The 26,186-nt window shown below is 50.4% G+C and overlaps 1 protein-coding gene across 1 annotated transcript in view; it reads right to left on the reverse strand.

The window, feature by feature from the left end:
* SLC9A5 (solute carrier family 9 member A5) overlaps positions 1-26,186 on the reverse strand; it is a 137,782-nt gene that overhangs the window by 74,472 nt on the left and 37,124 nt on the right. Inside the window, exons 3-6 of the mRNA XM_088476767.1 lie at positions 25,156-25,319; positions 12,733-12,811; positions 10,434-10,611; positions 6,150-6,370 (exon numbers count right to left, since the gene is read on the reverse strand). Coding sequence (XP_088332893.1) covers positions 6,150-6,370; positions 10,434-10,611; positions 12,733-12,811; positions 25,156-25,319 — 642 coding nt within the window. The remainder of the gene's footprint in view (positions 1-6,149; positions 6,371-10,433; positions 10,612-12,732; positions 12,812-25,155; positions 25,320-26,186) is intronic.

Raw genomic sequence — 26,186 nt, forward strand, 5'->3', positions numbered from 1 at the left:
TGTCTCTCCTGTCTGTCACACAGACACGCTGCTGTCATTGGGAGCACTGATCTCTCCTGTCTGTCACACAGACACGCTGCTGTCATTGGGAGCACTGATCTCTCTCCTGTCACACAGACACGCTGCTGTCATTGGGAGCACTGACCTCTCTCCTGTCTGTCACACAGATACGCCGCTGTCATTGGGAGCACTGATCTCTCTCTTGTCTGTCACACAGACATGCTGCTGTCATTGGGAGCACCGAAATCTGTCTCCTGTCTGTCACACAGACACGCTGCTGTCATTGGGAGCACCGATGTCTCTCCTGTCTGTCACACAGACACGCTGCTGTCATTGGGAGCACCGATGTCTCTCCTGTCTGTCACACAGACACGCTGCTGTCATTGGGAGCACTGATCTCTCTCCTGTCTGTCACACAGACACGCCGCTGTCATTGGGAGCCCTGATCTCTCTCTTGTCTGTCACACAGACACGCTGCTGTCATTGGGAGCACGGATCTCTCTCCTGTCACACAGACACGTTGCTGTCATTGGGAGCACTGATCTCTCTCCTGTCTGTCACACAGACACGCTGCTGTCATTGGGAGCACCGATCGATCTCCTGTCTGTCACACAGACACGCCGCTGTCATTGGGAGCACTGATCTCTCTCCTGTCACACAGACACGCTGCTGTCATTGGGAGCACTGATCTCTCTCCTGTCTGTCACACAGACACGCCGCTGTCATTGGGAGCACTGATCTCTCCTGTCTGTCACACAGACACGCTGCTGTCATTGGGAACACTGATCTCTCCTGTCTGTCACACAGACACGCTGCTGTCATTGGGAGCACTGATCTCTTTCCTGTCTGTCACACAGACACGCCGCTGTCATTGGGAGCACTGATCTCTCTCCTGTCTGTCACACAGACACGCTGCTGTCATTGGGAGGACTGATCTCTCTCCTGTCTGTCACACAGACACGCCGCTGTCATTGGGAGCACTGATCTCTCTCCTGTCTGTCACACAGACACGCTGCTGTCATTGGGAGCACTGATCTCTCTCCTATCTGTCACACAGACACGCCGCTGTCATTGGGAGGACTGATCTCTCTCCTGTCTGTCACACAGACATGCTGCTGTCATTGGTAGCACCGATATCTGTCTCCTGTCTGTCACACAGACACGCTGCTGTCATTGGGAGCACTGATCTCTCTCCTGTCTGTCACACAGACATGCTGCTGTCATTGGGAGCACCGATCTCTGTCTCCTGTCTGTCACACAGACATGCTGCTGTCATTGGGAGCACCGATCTCTCTCCTGTCTGTCACACAGACACGCTGCTGTCATTGGGAACACTGATCTCTCTCCTGTCTGTCACACAGACACGCCGCTGTCATTGGGAGGACTGAGATCTCTCCTGTCTGTCACACAGACACGCTGCTGTCATTGGGAGCACTGATCTCTCTCCTGTGACACAGACACGCTGCTGTCATTGGGAGCACCGATATCTGTCTCCTGTCTGTCACACAGATACGCCGCTGTCATTGGGAGCACCGATGTCTCTCCTGTCTGTCACACAGACACGCTGCTGTCATTGGGAGCACTGACCTCTCTCCTGTCTGTCACACAGATACGCCGCTGTCATTGGGAGCACTGATCTCTCTCTTGTCTGTCACACAGACACGCCGCTGTCATTGGGAGCACCGAGATCTGTCTCCTGTCTGTCACACAGACATGCTGCTGTCATTGGGAGCACCGAAATCTGTCTCCTGTCTGTCACACAGACACGCTGCTGTCATTGGGAGCACCGATGTCTCTCCTGTCTGTCACACAGACACGCTGCTGTCATTGGGAGCACTGATCTCTCCTGTCTGTCACACAGACACGCTGCTGTCATTGGGAGCACTGATCTCTCTCCTGTCACACAGACACGCTGCTGTCATTGGGAGCACTGACCTCTCTCCTGTCTGTCACACAGATACGCCGCTGTCATTGGGAGCACTGATCTCTCTCTTGTCTGTCACACAGACATGCTGCTGTCATTGGGAGCACCGAAATCTGTCTCCTGTCTGTCACACAGACACGCTGCTGTCATTGGGAGCACCGATGTCTCTCCTGTCTGTCACACAGACACGCTGCTGTCATTGGGAGCACCGATGTCTCTCCTGTCTGTCACACAGACACGCTGCTGTCATTGGGAGCACTGATCTCTCTCCTGTCTGTCACACAGACACGCCGCTGTCATTGGGAGCCCTGATCTCTCTCTTGTCTGTCACACAGACACGCTGCTGTCATTGGGAGCACTGATCTCTCTCCTGTCACACAGACACGTTGCTGTCATTGGGAGCACTGATCTCTCTCCTGTCTGTCACACAGACACGCTGCTGTCATTGGGAGCACCGATCTCTCTCCTGTCTGTCACACAGACACGCCGCTGTCATTGGGAGCACTGATCTCTCTCCTGTCACACAGACACGCTGCTGTCATTGGGAGCACTGATCTCTCTCCTGTCTGTCACACAGACACGCCGCTGTCATTGGGAGCACTGATCTCTCCTGTCTGTCACACAGACACGCTGCTGTCATTGGGAACACTGATCTCTCCTGTCTGTCACACAGACACGCTGCTGTCATTGGGAGCACTGATCTCTTTCCTGTCTGTCACACAGACACGCCGCTGTCATTGGGAGCACTGATCTCTCTCCTGTCTGTCACACAGACACGCTGCTGTCATTGGGAGGACTGATCTCTCTCCTGTCTGTCACACAGACACGCCGCTGTCATTGGGAGCACTGATCTCTCTCCTGTCTGTCACACAGACACGCTGCTGTCATTGGGAGCACTGATCTCTCTCCTATCTGTCACACAGACACGCCGCTGTCATTGGGAGGACTGATCTCTCTCCTGTCTGTCACACAGACATGCTGCTGTCATTGGTAGCACCGATATCTGTCTCCTGTCTGTCACACAGACACGCTGCTGTCATTGGGAGCACTGATCTCTCATGTCTGTCACACAGACACGCCGCTGTCATTGGGAGCCCTGATCTCTCTCTTGTCTGTCACACAGACACCCTGCTGTCATTGGGAGCACTGATCTCTCTCCTGTCACACAGACACGCTGCTGTCATTGGGAGCACTGATCTCTCTCCTGTCTGTCACACAGACACGCCGCTGTCATTGGGAGCACCGATGTCTCTCCTGTCTGTCACACAGACACGCCGCTGTCATTGGGAGCACCGATCTCTCTCCTGTCTGTCACACAGACACGCCGCTGTCATTGGGAGCACTGATCTCTCTCCTGTCTGTCACACAGACACGCCGCTGTCATTGGGAGCACCGAGATCTGTCTCCTGTCTGTCACACAGACACGCTGCTGTCATTGGGAGCACCGATGTCTCTCCTGTCTGTCACACAGACACGCTGCTGTCATTAGGAGGACTGATCTCTCTCCTGTCTGTCACACATACAGGCCGCTGTCATTGGGAGCACTGATCTCTCTCCTCTCACACAGACACGCTGCTGTCATTGGGAGCACTGATCTCTCTCCTGTCTGTCACACAGACACGCTGCTCTCATTGGGAGCACTGATCTCTCTCCTGTCTGTCACAAAGACACGCTGCTCTCATTGGGAGCACTGATCTCTCTCCTGTCTGTCACACAGACACGCTGCTGTCATTGGGAGGACTGAGATCTCTCCTGTCTGTCACACAGACACGCTGCTGTCATTGGGAGCACTGATCTCTCTCCTGTGACACAGACACGCTGCTGTCATTGGGAGCACCGATATCTGTCTCCTGTCTGTCACACAGACACGCCGCTGTCATTGGGAGCACTGATCTCTCTCCTATCTGTCACACAGACACGCCGCTGTCATTGGGAGGACTGATCTCTCTCCTGTCTGTCACACAGACACGCCGCTGTCATTGGGAGCACTGATCTCTCTCCAGTCTGTCACACAGACATGCTGCTGTCATTGGGAGGACTGAGATCTCTCCTGTCTGTCACACAGACACGCCGCTGTCATTGGGAGCACTGATCTCTCTCCTGTCACACAGACACGCTGCTGTCATTGGGAGCACTGATCTCTCTCCTTTCACACAGACACGCTGCTGTCATTGGGAGCACTGATCTCTCTCCTGGCTGTCACACAGACATGCTGCTGTCATTGGGAGGACTGAGATCTCTCCTGTCTGTCACACAGACACGCTGCTGTCATTGGGAGCACTGATCTCTCTCCTGTGACACAGACACGCTGCTGTCATTGGGAGCACCGATATCTGTCTCCTGTCTGTCACACAGATACGCCGCTGTCATTGGGAGCACCGATGTCTCTCCTGTCTGTCACACAGACACGCTGCTGTCATTGGGAGCACCGATGTCTCTCCTGTCTGTCACACAGACACGCTGCTGTCATTGGGAGCACTGATCTCTTTCCTGTCTGTCACACAGACACGCCGCTGTCATTGGGAGCACTGATCTCTCTCCTGTCTGTCACACAGACACGCTGCTGTCATTGGGAGGACTGATCTCTCTCCTGTCTGTCACACAGACACGCTGCTGTCATTGGGAGGACTGATCTCTCTCCTGTCTGTCACACAGACACGCCGCTGTCATTGGGAGCACTGATCTCTCTCCTGTCTGTCACACAGACACGCTGCTGTCATTGGGAGCACTGATCTCTCTCCTATCTGTCACACAGATACGCCGCTGTCATTGGGAGGACTGATTTCTCTCCTGTCTGTCACACAGACACGCCGCTGTCATTGGGAGCACTGATCTCTCTCCTGTCTGTCACACAGACATGCTGCTGTCATTGGGAGGACTGAGATCTCTCCTGTCTGTCACACAGACACGCTGCTGTCATTGGGAGGACTGATTTCTCTCCTGTCTGTCACACAGACACGCCGCTGTCATTGGGAGCACTGATCTCTCTCCTGTCTGTCACACAGACACGCCGCTGTCATTGGGAGGACTGAGATCTCTCCTGTCTGTCACACAGACACGCTGCTGTCATTGGGAGCACTGATCTCTCTCCTGTGACACAGACACGCTGCTGTCATTGGGAGCACCGATATCTGTCTCCTGTCTGTCACACAGATACGCCGCTGTCATTGGGAGCACCGATGTCTCTCCTGTCTGTCACACAGACACGCTGCTGTCATTGGGAACACTGATCTCCCCTGTCTGACACACAGACACGCTGCTGTCATTGGGAGCACTGATCTCTCTCCGGTCTGTCACACAGACACGCTGCTGTCATTGGGAGCACCGATATCTGTCTCCTGTCTGTCACACAGATACGCCGCTGTCATTGGGAGCACCGATGTCTCTCCTGTCTGTCACACAGACATGCTGCTGTCATTGGGAACACTGATCTCTCCTGTCTGTCACACAGACACGCTGCTGTCATTGGGAGCACTGATCTCTCTCCGGTCTGTCACACAGACACGCTGCTGTCATTGGGAGCACTGATCTCTCTCCTGTCTGTCACACAGACACGCTGCTGTCATTGGGAGCACCGATGTCTCTCCTGTCTGTCACACAGACACGCCGCTGTCATTGGGAGCACTGATCTCTCTCCTGTCTGTCACACAGACATGCTGCTGTCATTGGGAGCACTGATCTGTCCTGTCTGTCACACAGACACGCTGCTGTCATTGCGAGCACTGATCTCTCCTGTCTGTGACACAGACACGCTGCTGTCATTGGGAGCACTGATCTATCTCCTGTCACACAGACACGCTGCTGTCATTGGGAGCACTGATCTATCTCCTGTCACACAGACACGCTGCTGTCAATGGGAGCACTGATCTCTCTCCTGTCTGTCACACAGACACGCTGCTGTCAATGGGAGCACTGATCTCTCTCCTGTCTGTCACACAGACACGCCGCTGTCATTGGGAGCACTGATCTCTCTCCTGTCACACAGACACGCTGCTGTCATTGGGAGCTCTGATCTCTCTCCTGTCACACAGACACGCTGCTGTCATTGGGAGCTCTGATCTCTCTCCTGTCACACAGACACGCTGCTGTCATTGGGAGCACTGAGATCGCTTGGCGCATTTTAGAGTTTTAGCCGCGTTAGACGAGAACGGCCAGAAGCGGTAGTGATCCCGGTGACGGCTGCTGAACATGGACAAAATGACCCCAACATGAAACACAAACTCACCGATGGCCCTGAATACAAAGATGAAGATGAGGGTGGAGAGGACAAGAGCTGAATCCCACGTCCACTTGGATGTGTCCACCGCGGAGATTCCCAGGAAGATGAAGATGATGGTCTCGGAGCTGCTGGCTAAGGTCTTCATTGTGTATTTGACGGTGGTCCTGGATTTGTTGGAGATATTTGCTTCTACATACTTCTTACAGCATAAGCCACAGAAAGTCACCCTAGAGAGAAGACATAAAGACTTCCATTAATTTGTATTTTATACCGGGAGCAGAACCTAAAAAAACAACCTCAAAAACAAACCACAGACCCAACCCAAGATCAATACAGACTAAAAGAAATATAGACACCAACCACAACGATCTAAATCAGAACACTAATGAAACATAACTGATCTTCTGCAAAACCACCACTAGGTGGAGCTACAATGCTGCCCTATCTCCAGTGTTTATAGAAAACCTGCAAAGTGAAGATTTTATTAACCCTATGGAGCATACACACGGTCAGATTTGTCAGACTTGTCAGATTTGTCAGATGAACGATTGAACGATTTGAACGATTTTTGACTGCATTAAAATGAATGGAATCGTCCAAGTCTGACTGCAAACACATCAGATGTCAGATATCGTTATCTGACAAACGGGAACGCGCATTGTAGATCGTCCATCGTTCAGGCATGTCAGATATGTCAGATTTTCCTTCAGATATGAACGACTGAACGATTTTTAAATCGTTATCGTTCATATCTGAAGGAAAAATCTGACCGTGTATATGCACCATAAGATGTAAAGGTCTGTCTGTATATAACTAGCCGCTGCACTGTTACGCAGGTATACGGGGCCTGATTCCGACCCGGTCGCAAGCGCTGAGCGCTCGCAACCGGGTCGGTGGTGGCCCAGAGCGCATACGCACGACGGAGCCGGCTCCATCGTGTGTATACGCGACACCCGGATAGCGATGGGCAATCCGTCGCTCTGGGTCTCGCACCAAAGGGGGCGTGATGTAGATGTCGAGTGACAGCACGCCCCCTTTGGTGGGCGGGCCGGGGGGTGGCTGCCCAAACGGAGGCGTTCCCATGAGAAGAACTCTGTTAGAGTCGAAATCTCTCTGGGGCTTGCGGCAACGAGACCCTACCACAAGGGTCTCGTCGCAAGCCCGATGGTCGCGATGGTCTTGACCATCGCGACCATCATCATGGCCGCTCGCTATAGCTGTGGGTGGTCACCCACAGCTATGCGAGCGGCCAGGAGGCCGTTCTGAAAAAAAAAAAAGCCCGGCCCTGATTCAGAGCGAGCGCTCTGTCAGAGCGTCCGGCTCTGAATCAGGGCCACAGTTCCATCCCACATTCTGCTACATACCTTCTCACCGGGTCAGATCCTGAGTCGGACATAGCCGCACCTGCGTCTTCATCTTTTGCTGGAACCGCGTATTGCAGCAACCCCTCGCCGACTGATACGAGCCCTATGTGTCTGCGAGGACTTTTATGCGAATTCGGGCTGGTGTCAAGTGCATCCGTTGTCGCGATGACTCGCATCCGCGAGTGCATCGCCTTTAATTGGATTGAGCCCCTTTGAGTGGCACCATAGAGACAGTCTCACAGAGGGTACCATTTTGCCATGCTACTGTACACCATCTCCAAACCGAAGAACCAAACGGAGCCGGGGCCCCTGGTAAGTGACGTGCTAATCGGCATCTTCCAAGGCTTGGTAAAATCTGACAGCATCACAACCGGCCGCTGTCGGAAATGGAGGGACCGCGGAATATATCGAAATCAGAGATATCTGCAGCGAAACCTCCATAATACATCTGGGAGATACTTAATATTTGTTGGAGTCATCAGAAAACGGGTGTTTTCTGGGAATATGCCACAAATATTTCATGATAAATAGCGAGTCAGAATAACCTGGGGCAGATCGTGCCGCCGGAGACTTGTAATGTCCTCCGTTTGCCGCACGGATCCTGGTCACGTATATAGGAGTCACAGTGTTGGTGACAGACTGTCGCTCTGTCCCTAGTGAGACGTCACCTCGTCCTTTTCACACCCCTCCTGTGACCCGGCCACTCTCCCAACAAGCAAGGCCGGGCTCCGTCTACACAGATGCGATCCATGTGTGATGTACCAGGGGCGTGCGATACGTGGGAGCTGTATATATCATCTCACAACAGTCTTAAAGGACCATTTATCAAACTGAATTTGAGGCAAATTCCCCGAAATCACCTGTTTTCGGGGGTTTACCTCAAATACTAAGTATCCCCCGGATGTATGAAGGAGGGACCGCAGCAGGTATCTCTGATCTCCGATACCTGCTGCGATCCCTCCACTGCCGCCGGCAGCCAACTCCCCCATAGGTTTCTATGGGGGATGTGATGCTGCCAAATGTATCAATATCCGGAATGCAAAGCATTCCCGATATTGGCCCCAGCAGATAACGCTATCTGAAGATAGCGTTAGCCGCTGTAGTCTATGGGGACTTACAGCATATCAGCCGGCGGAGGGATCTCCCAGATCCCTCCACCGGCAATGGGCGCCGCTCATATGCAGTCTGCGGGACTGCGCATGCGCAGAAGCCCCGACTGCCTTCCGGAGACATCGCAGGGAAAGGCTCTTTTCGGAGCCGGTCTCCCTGCATGTCCCGGATAATACATCCGGCAGTTAGGATCACATTTTGCAATGCGATCAGGGGTGGTACTGCATGACCTGATCGCATTGCAAAATGCAATCATTAATAAATGGGCCCCAGTACCATTTAACAGCCACAATTACATTATCACATGGTTCGGGTCACTGTTTTGTTCTTCTGGTGGCTTGTACTAGAACACGTACTTTTGTGTTTCCTTATGATCCATTTTATTAACATGTCTGTACATGGCCCATAGTCTGTTTATATAGCCCTTTTTTTTGTCGCTGGATACTTTCCCTCGCCCTTTCCCCCCACTTTTTCTCCTTTTATTTTTTTATTGTTCTTCTTGGTTATTGATAAGTGTGTTTTTGAGTACCATGGGCCTGATTCTGTGACAGACATGCTGACATTCTGGCTGATCGGCAAAATAGGGGGGCGTGGCTGGGTGTTGTGGGCGGAGCAGGGGCGTGTCCACACGCTCGCGTCATTTTGGCCCACAGCTGCTACACAATGCCGATATTGTGAAGCAGGGGGCGGGGCCAAAATGACGCGATTCGGCATGAATCGTGTCACAGGCCCCCCGCTTCCTGGGGATTCTCACTGATCGCAGGATGGGACAGGAGGGGTCGGCAGCTTGCGGGAGACTTGCCTGCATTCCCGGGAGGGGCACCTGATTGTTGCGTTCCGCACATGCATCGCAGTGCGCGAAGACTCCACTGCGATCGCAGTAACTACGCAGACCTATCGCAGAGTGTTTGACAGGAAGAACCATCTGCTACAGGTCAGAATACGAATTACTACGGTCACATCGCCAGCCCTACGCCTGTGTATGAATTAACCAATCCACACTGTGCTTTTCTGCAAAGCAAGTCTGCCATACTGCAGTGTTGCCGACATTTAGCTCACTCCTTCCGGGAGGGAGCTGTCGGGCTTCCAGATGGGGGAGGGGGGGCATGTCGCGGCAATAAGGAGGCGTGGCCCGGCAAATGATGCTTCATTGGGGCGGGGCATGGGGCGTAGTAGCATGATCGAGTCATCGTGGCGAATCGCGTCTCTGGCTTCCCCGCTTCCGGGGTTTATACAGACGGATCGCCGGGAGCGGCACACGATTTTCGGGAGGCTCCCGGCCAAATCGGGAGGGTAGGCAAGTATACCTTACTGTCAGTCAGACTCTGCCTCTGTAGCTTTACTACACTTGCTCTTTGAGGTCTCCTATTATAAATAATGAAACTCTAAGAGACGGTATTGTCATTCTGGATAAGAGCGCTTTGACTGCGGCTGCACGACCTACTGCTAGGAAGCAACATTTTAGTCAAAGAGTTGCAGACGTTGGGAGGAAAACGTCCAGCCAATCGCTAGAACATCAGTAAAGGCCACACCCACTTCACAACGTCAGCGCAAATTACATGATTCGGAAGATGAGCTAATGCCCCCCCCTTCCCCCAGGGAGAAATCCACTTGCTAGTCCCCAGAGCAAATGGGCATAACTAGCCCGATCTGTCCACCAACGTGTGAGGCTAAATTGTCCAATGATCACGTTGCCCAGGGTCCAGTCTGCGTGTGGATGAGATTTCAGTTGAAGGAAAAATGCGCCAGTCTCTATCGTGTTCTCATGTACAGTTAGCAAACACGTGTCAGTCAGCGCCTGGGACAATGTACTCACGCCAGTATCGAGGAAAGGGAAACCATCTCTGCCGTCAGGTGGGCAAGATACACAATCAGGAAGATGAAGAGAGGCTCAATCATGCGCACCCGCTTGGTAAAACGCGTGATAAGCGCAAGCAGGAAGGCGAAGACTAGGCCGACAGCCGTGCCTCCGAGACTCACCACGAAGAAGGAGCCTATTGGGGGAATGAGAGAACATATGGTGGGGTTATGCGGAGAATAAACCTGGTGAGAAATACTTCAAACAGCGGCGGCGGCGGCGGCAGGGAATATGCAGGAATGACATTGGCCCTGATTCAGCAAGGATCGCCATTGCGATCGCAATAGCTATTACGCACGAAGTCTGACCGCAAAGTATGCTAATGATTGCAGTCGCAATGCCATACGCAGCCTAACATAAGGATGCCCACCTCACCTTACAAACATCCGTAATCCTTCGCAAGACTGCAAAACCATCGGTACCATCGAGTATAAACTCAGCCTCACGCACACTGGCACAGGGTCTGACCTTACTCAGGATTTTGGTTAACCTCATCGTACGCAGTTAGTACTCAGGCTGCGTATGGCATCGCAGTGCCTATTTTATGCATGCCCCTGCAACGGCGTTCAAACGCACTGGCACGTCTGCGTTCCGCCGACCAACCCACCCAGTCACCACCAAATGGTACTGTCAATCACTCTGCGATGGGTCTGCGTAGTCCCGATCGCAGCGGAGTCTTCGCATACTCATAACGCAACAATCGGACGATTGCGTACGTAATCGCAATAGCGATCCTTGCTGAATCAGGCCCATTATCCTGACCGTTCTCTTTCCAAGACCACCTCAGGCTCCCACACTGGTGAAGGTCACAGTAGGGGAACTGGTCACATGATTGCAGAGCTGTGATCGCCATCGATAAATCAGTTCCCCATTGTATGTTCTCAGTAGCATGGATACGATTTTCCCTTTCAACCTGCGCCGGGTAGGATGAATTAGAGAAGCACTTTTGGGTGAAGACGGTGCCAATATAACCACCTCAGCTCCATTTCTCAAACACATGACAGGAGCTGATTGGTTGGAGCAGCATGTAAGATTAGTAACGAGTGACAACAGGAATATCACTCGTTGGTTAATGAGACCCTTAATTGAGGGCCTGATTCGGCGAGGAACGCAGCCTCGAATTTGCACGCACACGGCCGATGTTTGTGATTGACAGGAAGTGGCCGTTTGTGGGTGGCGACGGGGGGTGGTCAGAGAATCGTAGGCGTGCCTGTGCATTTGGACGCCGTTACAGGCGTGTGCATAATTAAACCCGTGCGACGGCATACGCAGCCTGAGTACTAGATACTGACAGGAAGTTTAACAATTTCTGAGTGAGGTCAGGTCAACCACTATTGTGTGTATGGGTCCGATGGTTCTCGAGGATACCGATGTTTACGCTGTCTTGCGAGGTATTGTGAATGTAAGTTAAGGTAAGGGGACGGCGTTATGTAGTGCTGGGCGTCTGCATTTTGTGCTGCAGCGGCAGTGTGATTGCATTCATTAGCATATTCTCGCAGCGGCCAGAGCGTGCGTATGCAGACTTGCCTTCCTTGCTGAATCAGGGCCTGCCACAGCTATTGCGAGCGGCCATGATGATGGTCACGATGCTCAAGACCATCGCGACCATCGGGCTTGCGACGAGATCCTTGCGGTAGGGTCTCGTGGACGCAAGCCTCAGAGAGATTTCGGCTCTAACAGAGCCGGAATCTCTCCCACTGACATCACTCGTGATGTCAGTGGGGCCGCCCCCAAACGGTAGGCGTTCTCATGGGAACGCCTCCGTTTGGCCGGCCACGCCCCCGGCCCGCCTACCAAAGGGGGCGAGCTGTCACTCATCGACAGCCCGCCCACTTTGTTGCGAGACCCGGAGCGACGGATTGCCCGACAGAGCCGGCTCCGTCGTGCGCATGCGCTGTGGGCCACCATCGACCCGGTTGCGAGCGCTCAGTGCTTGCAACCGGGTCTGAATCAGGCCCTCTGTTCCTTGCATTGATTTTGCTTTTGGACACCGGATTTCAGAACAGCCGATGTTTATACCAAATGAATAGGGAATAAATGACAATACAGTGCGGACTCATTATATATACCGTTTCTCTGTTATACCACTAACTGCCCTCACCGCCACAAACATTATTCAATAAATCATCATTATATACAGTATTTCTCGCTTGTCCTAACACTGAAACTTGCGCTCGTCACCCGCTATCTCTGCGCTGAACAAAAGGTCTATATACATGGGAAAATGAGATTCTGCGTCACGCGCCTAGTCACTCACCGACTCCTTTCATGTAATCTGTCGCCTGGACGTTTCGCGGACCCATCTCAACAAAAGAATTAAACACTTTGTACAGAACCTGCAAGGTGAGAAAAAGGAGATAAAAATATCCATCCTCGGGAAACGTAATTATCTCAGGACAAAGCATCTTAACAGGCACATGTAAAATAGGATGCGTCTTACCGGCGCCGGCAAACGCAGAGAGGGCCGGGAAACAGTCACTGTAGTTGTCATTTAGAGCATGACGAGTCAAATGTCATCACAAAATAATTATTTGCATTTGGTCAGACATCAAAATACAATGTGTCTTGTGACCTATAAATATTAATGTATACTGCGACTGGACGTATAGTAATAACCGGCGGCATTGCGCCAGATTCAGCAAGGATCGCTATTGTTAAAGCGTATGGTGACGCTTGATTGTTGCATTCTGTGCATGCATCGTAGTGCAAGAAGGCACCACTGCGATCGCGGAGACCACGTAGAGCCATCGCAGAATGATTGACAGGCAGTGAGCGTTTGGGGACGGTGATGGGGGGAGTGGTCGGAGAAACGCAGGCGTACCTGTCCGTATGAACGCCGTTGCATGGGCGTGCATAAATTAGCCAGTGCGATTGCATACGCAGCTTGAGTACTCACTGTGTGCAACGAGGTTCGCAATTTAGAGGTAATTTCAGGGCTGCTGTAATTCTGCGTGTGGGGACGATGGTACTCGATGTTTCCGATGTTTGAGGAGGTTTCCAGGGTATTACGGATGTGAAAGAGGCAAAGTGGGCATCTGCGTGTTGTCCGTGCGAGTGCTTTGCGTTACAAGCATTAGCGTACTGTCGCAGAAGACCTGTACGTGCGATTGCAGCAGCCATACTTGCTGAATCCGGCCCGCTGTGCATTGTTCACTATATTAGTGACAATGAACAATCTACGCAGGAAATCAAGCAAATGTGTTATTACACTTCACTACACATCTCTGGGGAAGGGAAACATTGTACTTTTCTGTAGGACTTTATATGTAGCGTTATACAGTAACCACACATTCCTAAAAAGCCATGTATCTCTGCAGCTCGGCAAAACTATGTATCTCTGCAGCTCAGCAAAACTATGCAGCACTGCAGCAGGGATCAGATGTAAAATGTGCTGAGAGTCAAGAAAAACGGTTTATTAATTAAAAATAATGTGCAGAGATTTTACGTTTGGGCAGGGCCGCCGAGACAGCCACGGGGAGCGAGTACTGAATCTAACTGGTAATGCCTAATGGTAGCGCCAGGACCGGTCCTACCACTGGGCAAAGCTAGACAGTTTCCCATCACACTGTGGCCCTCATTCAGAGGCGCTCGCAAAATGCGAGCGGTCGCTCTGAATGTGGGCAGCCGCTTGTGTTTTGAAGTGCGGCCTCCCGGTCGCTAGCTAAGCTGTGGGTTACCACCCACAGCTTTAGCGACCGACCAGGTTGATGGTCGCGATGGTCTTGGCCATCGCAACCATCGGGGCTTGCGACGAGACCCTAAGGTTGGGTCTCAGCAACTGCAAGCCCCAGGGAGCTCCCTGCTGATGTCAGTGCGGCCGCCCACAAAACGGCAGGCGTTCCTTAAGGAATGCCTCCGTTTGTGACACCACCACCCCTCCCACCTACTAAACGGGGCGAGCTGCGGATCAACATCGACAGCCGCCCCGTTGGTAGCGAGCCCCCGGAGCGCGAGAATTTCTCTCTCGCTCCGGGGCTTTCGCACGCGTAGTGCTGCCGCTGCGCGTGCGCAAGGCCTAAACATCGACCTGCTTGCGAGTGGGTCTGAATAAGGTCCTGTATGTGTGTGAAGCTCCTTGATGCCAGTAGTCGACGAAGGGCTTCACCTGAGATGGTAAAAGGGGGGGGGGGCTTCCTATTGCGCTCACATAGCTTACGCCACCGCTGAATAAACCAGTTTCAACAAGAAAAGCATGACAGGTGTCTGGGGTACTTTACACAATACAGGAAGACAGATGCGGCTGGCGAACACAATAGGGTGATGTTACCAATGGCAAAAAGTTCTATAACGTTTTATGTAACAATCTAGATTCTGAACTAGTTTCTCCGCCACCGTCTGGCGCTCAGCGAGACGCTGCACGAATATCAGGTCAGACTTTGTTCCTGGTGAAGTGTTTGGACACTAAGGATTCGGACAGTGGGTTTATAAAATGTAATGAAATAAACGGCTGGTATCTAGGGCACAGGTTATGCGGTCTCACCCGGGAGCCTACACATAGAATTGAAATGATCGATCGTGGTTTTATGCTTCACATCCGTGCTGCAGGAACTGCGCAGCGTCCCAGTGCGAGGTTTATGTTGTTATCTTTCTATACAATAGAGCATTAGGCCAGTACCCCCCCCCCCCTTCCCCCAATACATACACCGCTGGGATAAACACAACATGTGCAATATTGGACATGTTGTGTATTTTTTAGCATGAAAATATAACTGAACAGACAGGAAAAATATGGGGAAAAAAACAATTAAAATTTTTTTAAAAAGTTATTTTTCTGTTGGGTGAAACATTTCGAGCACGACCAACGCTGGTTATTATCACAGCTCTATAACAGGCATCATAACCAGCAAAAACGTGAAACATCGCCGTGGCAGGCCAGAAGAAGCTTGGCAATTACCATTTTTCCTTAGTTTGTTTCCCCATGACTGCCATTGATTATTTATAACTCTGCCCACTTGGCACGTTGTCATGTGACTATAGTGAGCATAGGCGCTTTGGATTGACAGAGCTCTGGGTCTGATCCAGACCCGGACGCTAAGAATTGTTCGCTCGTAGCTGCCGATGGTTCACACTGTGCGCATGCGTATACATCGCAGTGTGCGTGCCAGTTGCGATTGGGAATCGTGTGCTCGTAGCACAACGACTGAGCGCTACTTTGAGTGACAGATAGCGCTGTTTGTGGGTGGTAACAATGGATGGTGCTTGTGAATGGGGGAGTGGTGCTGCGAACGCAGGCGTGTGTGGGCGTCAAACGGCGTTTAATGGGCATCCATAGTTAGCATGGAAGCATCGTTGTACACGTCACGTGGTTGTATTTCAGCCTGCAGTGATCGCAGTGCTTGCGGTGGGGTAGGGGCTATCTCAAGCACTGCGTGCAGCTCCGATCGCTCTGCATGTTACCGATTAATCATACACTTCCTGGAGATGACGTGTGTTAAGAAAGGAAAGTGGGCGTCTTTAGACACCTGCGTTTCGCTCACTGCCGACGCTCTATAAGACATAGAGGGCGTCCTTACGCCACACAGTGCGATCACAGAATTTGCATACCCGGCCCCTTTTGGCAGCGAGCGTTCGCGGCTTAGCGTCCGGGTCTGAATCAGGCCCTCTTCTGTACTGTGCACTGTAAAGTCATCCCCCGCCTTCTCTGCACATTTGCAATCACATGACATACTGAAAGCGGTGAGTTCATGTATGACTGACAGCCATATTTGCCTCCCCTCCAGAAACAGCTTGAAGGAGATAATAATTTGCAGGTGGGGGGGCAAGTAAAACATAATAACTTGGCAGAGATCAAGAGAGACATATCGGGTAGTCTTTAGTCCCAATGTACTCTGCAGTCTCACAATCCTATTAAGTAACGGTCCTGATAGATCCTGAAAGGAATATGCTTGATGTGACACATTAATATTTCCACTTCCATCAATACAAATGATACATTTATTTTTTAACTATATAAAATAATCCGCTTGGGTGGGCCTACAATTCACCCATCAATACACACTCACACGTGTAACTGGGTGCAGCAGCAGAGCCATAAATCAGGGATACTCTTGTGCATAAGGGCATTTACTTTATAAAATATTCACCGCAGCTCAGCTCTAAGTTCCTGCCAGATAAATAACAGACGTGTAACCTGGTCGATAATCGCGATGTTATGGGGAAATAGAAACTGTTTCCTTGGAGACCATTCATAAGCCGTGTGCTAGATGAAATATTCTGTTTTATTGACCTAGTTTCAGCCGTCATACATCACAAGGAACAAAGGTTGATCTTCTGCCTATAGAGGCCGACCTGACATTTCTGCATCGTATCAAAAATGGTATACGTACTGTATGGAGGAATAACAGCCATGGCTTCCAGTCACGGTACCTTATATAGAAAATAACAATAACCAAATATTTTATTTCATTATTCTATTAAAGAATCATTAGCCGTGATCATTAACTGTGCATTTTACACCCCCTCCTAACCTACACCAAAAATAAGGTGAAGATTTAGCGCACACTAGCTGGATATGCTTCGATGTTGGGGCCATGCTGTATTCAGCAGCATAGCATTGTTAGCGATATCCCCAGATTGAGCTGCATGTACAGCCGACTGGGGATATCGTTAACGACCCGCGGGAGCAGCGCATCGTTGGTTGTTCAGACCATACACACTAGTCCACAGGTTCTCAAACTCGGTCCTCAGGACCCCAAACAGTGCATGTTTTCCAGTTCTCCTCACAGAATCACAAGTGAAATGATTAGCCCCACCTGTAGATCTTTTAAAATGTGTCAGTGAGTAATGATCACACCTGTGCACCTGCTGGGTGACCAGCAAAATGTGACCTGTGTGGGGTCCTGAGGACAGAGTTTGAGAACCTCTGCACTAGACGATATGAACGATATATCGTTGAACAACATCGTTATAGTTCATATCGTTCACTTTTATCGTCTAGTGTGTACATGGCATTACATTGCCATCTCCTGAGCCCCGGCTATTCTCTTCTCACCAGAGTGCTGCTTCGGGGCATCTGGGCCCAGAGCTGATCTAAGGCCGGGTACACACCTGGATGATATAGGCCCAATTTGGCCCATTTAGCCAAACCGGAACGACAAATCGGGCATATTGTGCAGTGTGTATGCCCAATTTGCTCTTGTGTGGTCGCATGCGATATCGTGTGATTGGCCATGCTGCGCAGCCAATCACACGATATTGCATGCGGCGCCATACATATTAATGAAGGACGGAACAAGTAATCGTTCATTAAGTCGTGGAGTGTGTATGGCAATAATGCGATGCCCAGGGTGAAGGCAAATCGCCCTTATCATTGGTCGTTCAGGTGCTATAGCCATCTCTAGCTGCTGCCTGCATGTATTGTGATGTCACAGTGCAATTCACATCCCTATATAAAGGATGCCCAGCTACTGGCGGCCATTTTGTGGCACAGCCATCTGTAGCTGCTGCCTGCATGCATTGTGTGTCACAGTGAAGGTCACAGCCCTATATAAAGGATGCCCAGCTACTGGAAGCCATTTTGTGGCTATAGCCATCTCTAGGTGTTGCCTGCATGTATTGTGTGTCACAGTGAAGGTCACAGCCCTATATAAAGGATGCCCAGCTACTGGCAGCCATTTTGTGGCTATAGCCATCTCTAGGTGTTGCCTGCATGTATTGTGATGTCACAGTGCAGGTCACAGCCCTATATAAAGGATGCCCAGCTACTGGCAGCCATTTTGTGGCTATAGCCATTTCTAGCTGCTGCCTGCATGTATTGTGATGTCACAGTGCAGGTCACAGCCCTATATATAGGATGCCCAGCTACTGGCAGCCATTTTGTGGCTATAGCCATCTCTAGCTGCTGCCTGCATGCATTGTGATGTCACAGTGCAGGTCACAGCCCTATATAAAGGATGCCCAGCTACTGGTAGCCATTTGGTGGCTATAGCCATCACTAGCTGCTGCCTGCATGTATTGTGATGTCACAGTGCAGGTCACAGCCCTATATAAAGGATGCCCAGCTACTGGCAGCCATTTTGCGGCTATAGCCATCTCTAGCTGCTGCCTGCATGTATTGTGTGTCACAGTGCAGGTCACAGCCCTATATATAGGATGCCCAGGCTACTGGCAGCCATTTTGTGGCTATAGCCATCTCTAGCTGCTGCCTGCGTGCATTGTGATGTCACAATGCAGGTCACAGCCCTATATAAAGGACACCCAGCTACTGGCAGCCATTTTGTGGCTATAGCCATCTCTAGCTGCTGCCTGTATGTATTGTGATGTCACAGTGCAGGTCACAGCCCTATATAAAGGATGCCCAGCTACTGGCAGCCATTTTGTGGCTACAGCCATCTCTAGCTGCTGCCTGCATGTATTGTGATGTCACAGTGCAGGTCACAGCCCTATATAAAGGATACCCAGCTACTGGCGGCCATTTTGTGGTGACATTTTGTCCTACATTGATGCTCTCTGAGTAGTTCCTGCTTTATTTAGGTGACATTGGATAATGACTACTGATATGAACTTTGGATTATATTTTCCAATAAGGTCCTGAACAGCAACATCAGAAAAATTATCTGAATAACATCTTCAGGTAAGGACTATATAACAAATTTTGGCCTGTCACCCTGACCCCTTTAAAACACCTCCCTCCATTTTATCTGCAGTTTTTGATTTAGAAACAATGGATAAAGCAATTTATTAATCTGATACGACACTGCGGGCAGGATGTACTAAGCTGAAAAATACATTAAAACCCCCGAAAATGCCGTCTCAGGGGTCCGTACAGCATTTCCCATGTGTACTAAGCACCGTCCCAGTGAGGAACGCCATCTTCCCCTGAGAGGGATCCAATGGGATCCCCTCTCAGCTCCCCCCGCAGCGCACGCTTACTTCTACACATTCGCGGAAGGACACCAGAGGGACTTCTGGGTATTAAACCCGGACGTCCCTCTATCCAAGGCTAGAGCTGTCCTTTGCGATTTTAATCGCAATTCTAAGTACATACCGGCGTAATTAACGTGGGTAAGTACCCGATAAGAGGCGGGAAGTACTGCATTGCGGATGCAATGCTTAGTACATCCCACCCTGCCTGACTTAAGATGGGTACACACTTGTCCAATCCTCTGAGGATCCAACGCAGACCAGACTGTTGACACAATCCTTACTGGAGACCAGGACACAGATTCAACCCCCAGTATATGCCTACACAGCTGCAGTGTCGGACTGGGTCATGAAGGGCCCACCGGGGGAATGCAGTGGTAGGGGCCCATGCTTAAGGGGTTTCGCCAGCCACCAGAGGCACTTGGTTAACCAATAGGCAAATCTTGTTGTTGTTTCTATAGAAATGAACCAAGCACCCATGTTGATCAGTGGTACTACTCCACCAGGTCACTGATCATCTAATAGAGTAACAATGTATGATTTGAGATCTGGAACCAGAGACAGACAGAGAAGGGGGTGGGCCCTCAGGCAGTGGGGGGCCCACCGGGGATTTCCCCTGTACCCCTATGGGCCAGTCCAACCCTGCACAGCTGTCCAATACTGCAGCAGATCTCAATCAGCTTTGAAGTAACATTTATTAAGTACAGTCTACGAAATAATAGGTAGGAGCTGATTGGTTGCCATGGGCAACTTCTCCACTGGTCTACTACTCTAAGTTTTTCATTGCTTGATAAATAAACCCCTCAGCAGTAGGTACAGAGAATGGGGCTGCTACAGGGCCCAGTGTTGCTGCCGGGCATCTGCTGTCACTGGTCCAGCAGGCTCCGCTCCCGTCTCTCCTCACTGATACCCCTTTCACAGTTGGCCAAATAACCCAGGTAGTGAGCAGAGTTTAACAAGAGAACGACCCGTGTAACCCTGCAGTGTGAAGGAATGACCATGGTCATCCCGTTAACACCCTGTGGAGAGCCGGCTCACCGCTGCTTGGAGATGAGGACACTGCGGTGTAAAATGGGTCTCAAGCTGCTGTGACACGGCTTGAAACAGTGGCCCTGATTCAGAGCCGGATGCTCTGACCAGAGCGCTCGCTCTGAATCAGGGCCCACCTCCATTAATATGGAGCGTCCTCCTGGACGCTCGTATAGCTGTGGGTCACCACCCACAGCATATACGAGCGTGCAGGATGATGGTCGCGATGGTCTTGACCATCGCGACCATCGGATCTGTGAGCAGAAGCCTGCGGTTGAGTTTTTCAACCGCAAGGTCAGGAGTGATTTTGGCTCTATCAGAGATAAAATCACTCCCACTGACATCACTAGTGATGTCAGTGGGGCCGGCTTCTGACGGTAGGCGTTCCCTTGGGAACGCCTCCGTCTGGCAGGCACGCCCCCGGCACGCCCACCAAAGGGGGCGTGCTGTCAGTCAACATCGACAGCACGCCCCCTTTGATGAGACACTCCGAGCGAAGGAAAGTCCTTCGCTCGTCGGGTCTCGCACATGCGCACGACGGAGCTCCCTCCGTCGTGCGCATGCGCAGTGTGGACCATCGACCCACTTGCGAGCGGACAGCCGCTCGCGAGTGGGTCTGAATGAGGGCCAGTGTTCAGTGACCTGGGCTGGACCGAGGTTTTAGGTGTAAAAGGGGCATGACCGATTTATTAGTGATTCATAGCCTTCTTACATACCACATTATATCATAGTTTAGGATTAGGAAGAGGATTTCATTTTTTTAAAAATATGTATATTTTTTCGTTTATACTTACTATATGCTAATCACCATTCATTTAATCCTGCATATTAGCGAAGTAGCCAGGGCATATCTATAATGGGTGCAGGGTGTGCAGGGAACACGGCCCCTGGGTCCAGGGGGACCCCGCCTCGCACACCCTGCACCCATAATATTACTTACCTCTCCGGAGTCCCACGTCGGCGCGGGGTCCGGCGCTGTAAAACGACTGGAAAATGGCCGTGGCGGCCATTTTCCCATCGTTTGCATATTCGCAGTACAGGGAAAACGGCCGTCACAGGCATTTTCCCGGTGACCAGCGCATCCTCTATAGACTCTGGGCACACTCCAGTACCCAGAGTCTATAACTCCGATGCTGCCCGCACACAACTCAGTGCGCTGCCGGCCGCCGGTCGGAGAGGAAGGGGCCTGTGTCGGAGACTGCACACGGGCCCCCTCCTCTCTATAAACACCCCTGTAAATAGCCATATAGTCAAATATTAGGTCATTTACATTCAAAATTAATTAACTGCAAAATAATTTGCACAGGGAGGAGGCCCTGTGGAAATGTTCCTATTTTCCTATGGGGCCTCCATGGGTCTTGCTACCCGACTGACATGAAAGTCAATCCTGTGGGGACAGGTCTAACGATGGCAGATATTGAAATATAAATACTTGTCACAATAAGCCCTGTCCTGCCTCACCGATGTCTATCCCTATCGGTCTGTCAATGCCAAAATCATTCACTATCTCGCTGGGTAAGCCCAGACAAATCACGTGCCCCCTGAGAAATCAACTCACCTTCCAGGGGGCGCTGGTCACTTTACCCACGACTTCTTTGAAGTTCTCTACTAAAGAAACGGGCTCCTCCGTGTTCCGTGACATCACCCGTTTCAGGAATATAGAGCATTTGTTCTGAACCGATATTCACACGGTGGCGTCATTCCCAAATTCTGTCCTATGCACAGAAGGCTGCACGATCTGTTATCACTCATGTTATTTTTACATTGCAAGTTCATTCTGTGCTAGTTCTGCATCTGGTGTACGAATAATTAGATTGTCAGCTCTTCAGAGCAGAACTGTGCATGTCATGTGATGCCTGTAAATGATTACAAGTGCATATGCATTGCATGCTGTTAATTGCATGCTTTCTGCTCTGATGGCATCTGATCCTATTAATAGTCCTTATACAGCCAAGAGCAGGTTGTGCCAGAGAGAGAGAGAGAGAGAGAGAGAGAGAGAGAGAGAGGTCTGTGTGTCGCTCTCAGCTGCTGAATAAGTAATGAGACCAGCAGGTCGCGCTGCCCACCTTTTTAAGACTGTCAATTACATTAGCAGAATGTCGGAGCTTCCGATCGTAACCTGTAATATCGCTGCCGCTCTCGCTGAGACGGAGCAGGGTATTGCTGAATAAACAACACATCTTTGCTCAAACACACAGACACACACACACACAGACACACAGACACAAGAATAATCTATATCCTAGCGATGAACAAATCACCAATCAGCAGCAGCGGAGCGTTCACAAATGGCCAATCACAAGCAGCTACTTGCACCTGCCCATGACCACCTGCCAATGATCTGACTTTTTTTTTAAATCGATAAATGCTTACAGAGACACACACATCGCTTGACAATTACAGTCCGGTTTGGGGTGATGGGAAGATTCCGTCACATTATGTAAAGTTTATCATGCAGTTGCCGCTAATATTGGCGGTCACCATATACAGAAGTATCTTTGTGCACAGCTGAAATAATAAATATCAGCCCTTGGGACTCTGCACATTTTCTGGTGTCATATTAACACTACTGCAAACCCTATAGATCTCAGCCGAGGTTTCCCCCATGGTCTGATATTCTGCAAGGCTCCGCCAACGCTAACGGCGTGATCGCTAATCAGTTTGTCACCTCCATATCCAGAGATGGTTTTCACCTCTACAACCAGACTCTTATCCAGGCATGTGTTATGGGCTCACACGCCGGCACTCTGAATACCCACTGGGATGAGGATAAACCTGAAGCTGACATTATAATATTGCAATTTTGTCTTTCAGCCGAATGTGTGACACACAAACACACACACACACACACAATTACTTATCACTGGGTTATTTAGGTGGAAAATGGAATTCCATATGCCTGGGACTCAACCAAGCCAAAACTATGGTTCCAATGATGCAAAGGAAAGTCTGCAGTGCCATAAGTAACCAGCAGAGCTCCAATTAAGGCATATATATTGTTATTATTATTTATATGGCGCCACAAGTGTTCTGCAGCGCCTTACATAATACATAAACAATTACGTTGCCAAAGACTAATTTACAGTATAATACAAGAGAATGCAGGACCAGGACATGGATAATATACATTGCTACATTAGCGACCACAACACCCACATAAGCAGCAGAGCATAAGCCACCAAGTGTTAGGTGCCCTAGTGGGGAGTAAGAAGTAGATGAAAGTAAAGTAGGGAGAAGCACAAGAGGGTAGAGGGCCCTGCTCATAAGAGCTTACATTCTAAAGGGGAGGGGAAGACAAACAGGGGTGACACAGATGGGGTAGAAGGGGATGAAGGAGCATGTAGCAGAAAGTTAGGATGAGAGCTGGAAGGCTTTAATGAAGTAGTGGGTCTTGAGAGCCCGTTTGAATGATTGTAGAGTGGTGGAGAGTCTGATGGGGAGAGGGAGAGAGTTCCAGAGGTGGGGAGCAGTGCGGGCAAATGGTGCGTACACACTACACGATATGCTCCCTGAGCGATATCGTGTAGTGTGTCCCCGGCAGACTGTGCTCAATGTCGTTCATGACATTGAGCACAGCCGCTGAACGATATCATTAACGATATCGTTCAGCGCCGGGCTCTCTCCCCCATTCCCCAACATGCAGCAACCTGACGAGATCGTCAGGTTGGCCTGCAGGTCAGCCCGATGAACGATGATGACGAACAACCCGCGGGAACTCGCGTCGTCGTTATCGTTCATCGTTTTGGGGTTAAAAATGGACGATAAAGTGGACGACTGAACGATAATGATATCGTTATCGTTCAGTCGTCCATTTTATCGCCCAGTGTGTACGCACCAAAAATCTTGGAGGCGAGAGTGAGAGGAAGTAGTCACTTGGCATGAAAGGCGGCGTGCATTAGTTGAACGAAGAGGGCAGACAGGAGAATGAAGGGAGATTAGATCAGAGATATAAATGGGAGAGGAATGGGTGAGGGCTTTGTAAGCGAGGGTGAGAACCTTGAATTGGGTTCTGAAAGGGAAGGGGAGCCAGCGGAGGGCTTGCAGGAGAGGGGAGGCAGATGTAGAGCGTTTGGAGAGAAAGATGAGCCGAGCAGCAGCATTAAGGACAGACTGGAGAGGAGAGCGATGGGAGTTGGGGAGGCCAGATAGGAGGAGGTTACAGTAGTCCAATCTGGAGATCACCAGTGAGTGTATGAGGGTTTTAGTAGCATCCAGGGTGAGAAAGGGTCTGATCTTGGAAATATTTTTGAGATTAAAAATGAAAAGACTGTGAGAGGCGCTGAAGGTGTGGTTTGAAGGAGAGGGATGAGTCCAGGATATACTATATCTGTGTGGCTTCTATAGGTATGGGATAATCATACTGTATTAAACACATTAAATAGAAGCCCTGTGATGGTCTCCATAAAAAGTAAAATCTGTACCTGTCTATTACTATTCTCCTCCAACTTTGGCATTTTGATTCCCAGCCTCCATAAATCTATAACTCCCCATGAATGTGTTTGGTCAGCGGTGTAAACTAATGCATTTGAACCACTTTATAAGACTGCCGTCCGCCTGGCCGGCTGTGGGGCAGAACATGAGGATAAACAGCAAATGTCCCTTTGTCAGCGTAAAATCAGTATCAGCAACAAGAATAATCAGACATCAGGATACAAGGGGATAAATACAGAGTTACTTTTGTTACTTTGCAATCGTACATTGCACATAAATTCTCACTTCATGTAACACAACGGATTGCTATAGGTGGACATGTGCGCAATTACAGGGCGACGCAATCGGAAACACCTACCACCGTGACAGCGTCATTGAGCAACGATTCTCCGAATACGATGATAAACAGCGTCTCGTTCACGTGCACCTCCTCAAACACGGCCAACACAGCGACGGGGTCAACCGCCGAAATGAGGCTACCGAAGAGCAGGAAATCCATCAATCCGGCTTCCACCTGCGGATCTAAAAGCGAGAAAGAGGTTGGTGAGCTGCATAACATGGCAAATATACCCCTTGGAGATGACGCATGGTTTCCCACCCTGCCTTGTGCCGTGTACATTAGATTCCCTGGTATTCTGACCATGTCCTGGCTTGTGATGTAGGAATAATTGGCAAACACATTATGATCACAGTCAGAATCAGCATTTCATTCTGCCTATAGGTCACCGATTCCCAACCCAGTTATATGTCACAGGACGAGCGCAGAGCGGAAAAGGTTAAAACTCATGTAATTTGCTAAGTAACAAGAGACTATGATTAATTGCTTTTAGTCTTTGCAGTGACCGAACGAGGAAACTAAGGGCCTGATTCAGAGCCGTTCGCTATTTGCGGTCGTTCGTTCAAAAACAAGGGGTGGCTATTCAAATGATCCGTTCGCAAATTGCAGTCTGTTCACACCTCTAAGTCAGAACGAGCGAGCAAAACATACGCTCGTTTATTTGTTAAAAACGCCCCCTGGCCACTCGCACCATACGTCATGTCCGCTATTTATTAGATTAATCGAGTACATCGACCAGCGTATGAACTGCTCGCTATTCTTGTGGTTGGTGTTTGCTACCACAAATTTGCGAGCAGTTCTGGCTATAAAATAACCCAGTGACGTGGTCAATGACGCTGCTGTATTAATTATGCACACCCATAATACGCCCGTTTTGACCTTTAAGCACGCCTGCGTTCGGATCTCCACTCCCCATTTTCAAGCACCTTCCCCTGTTACCACCCACATACGCCTCATTCTGTCACTCAAAATAGCAGGCACTCGCTATATAGCGTACAAACGATTTTTGCCCGCACTGACTGGTTCGCGCATGCGTACTAAAAACCGTACGC

Source organism: Taudactylus pleione, unplaced genomic scaffold (genome assembly GCF_031769625.1).
Source record: "Taudactylus pleione unplaced genomic scaffold, aTauple2 ptg000194l, whole genome shotgun sequence".
Lineage (NCBI taxonomy): Eukaryota > Metazoa > Chordata > Amphibia > Anura > Myobatrachidae > Taudactylus > Taudactylus pleione.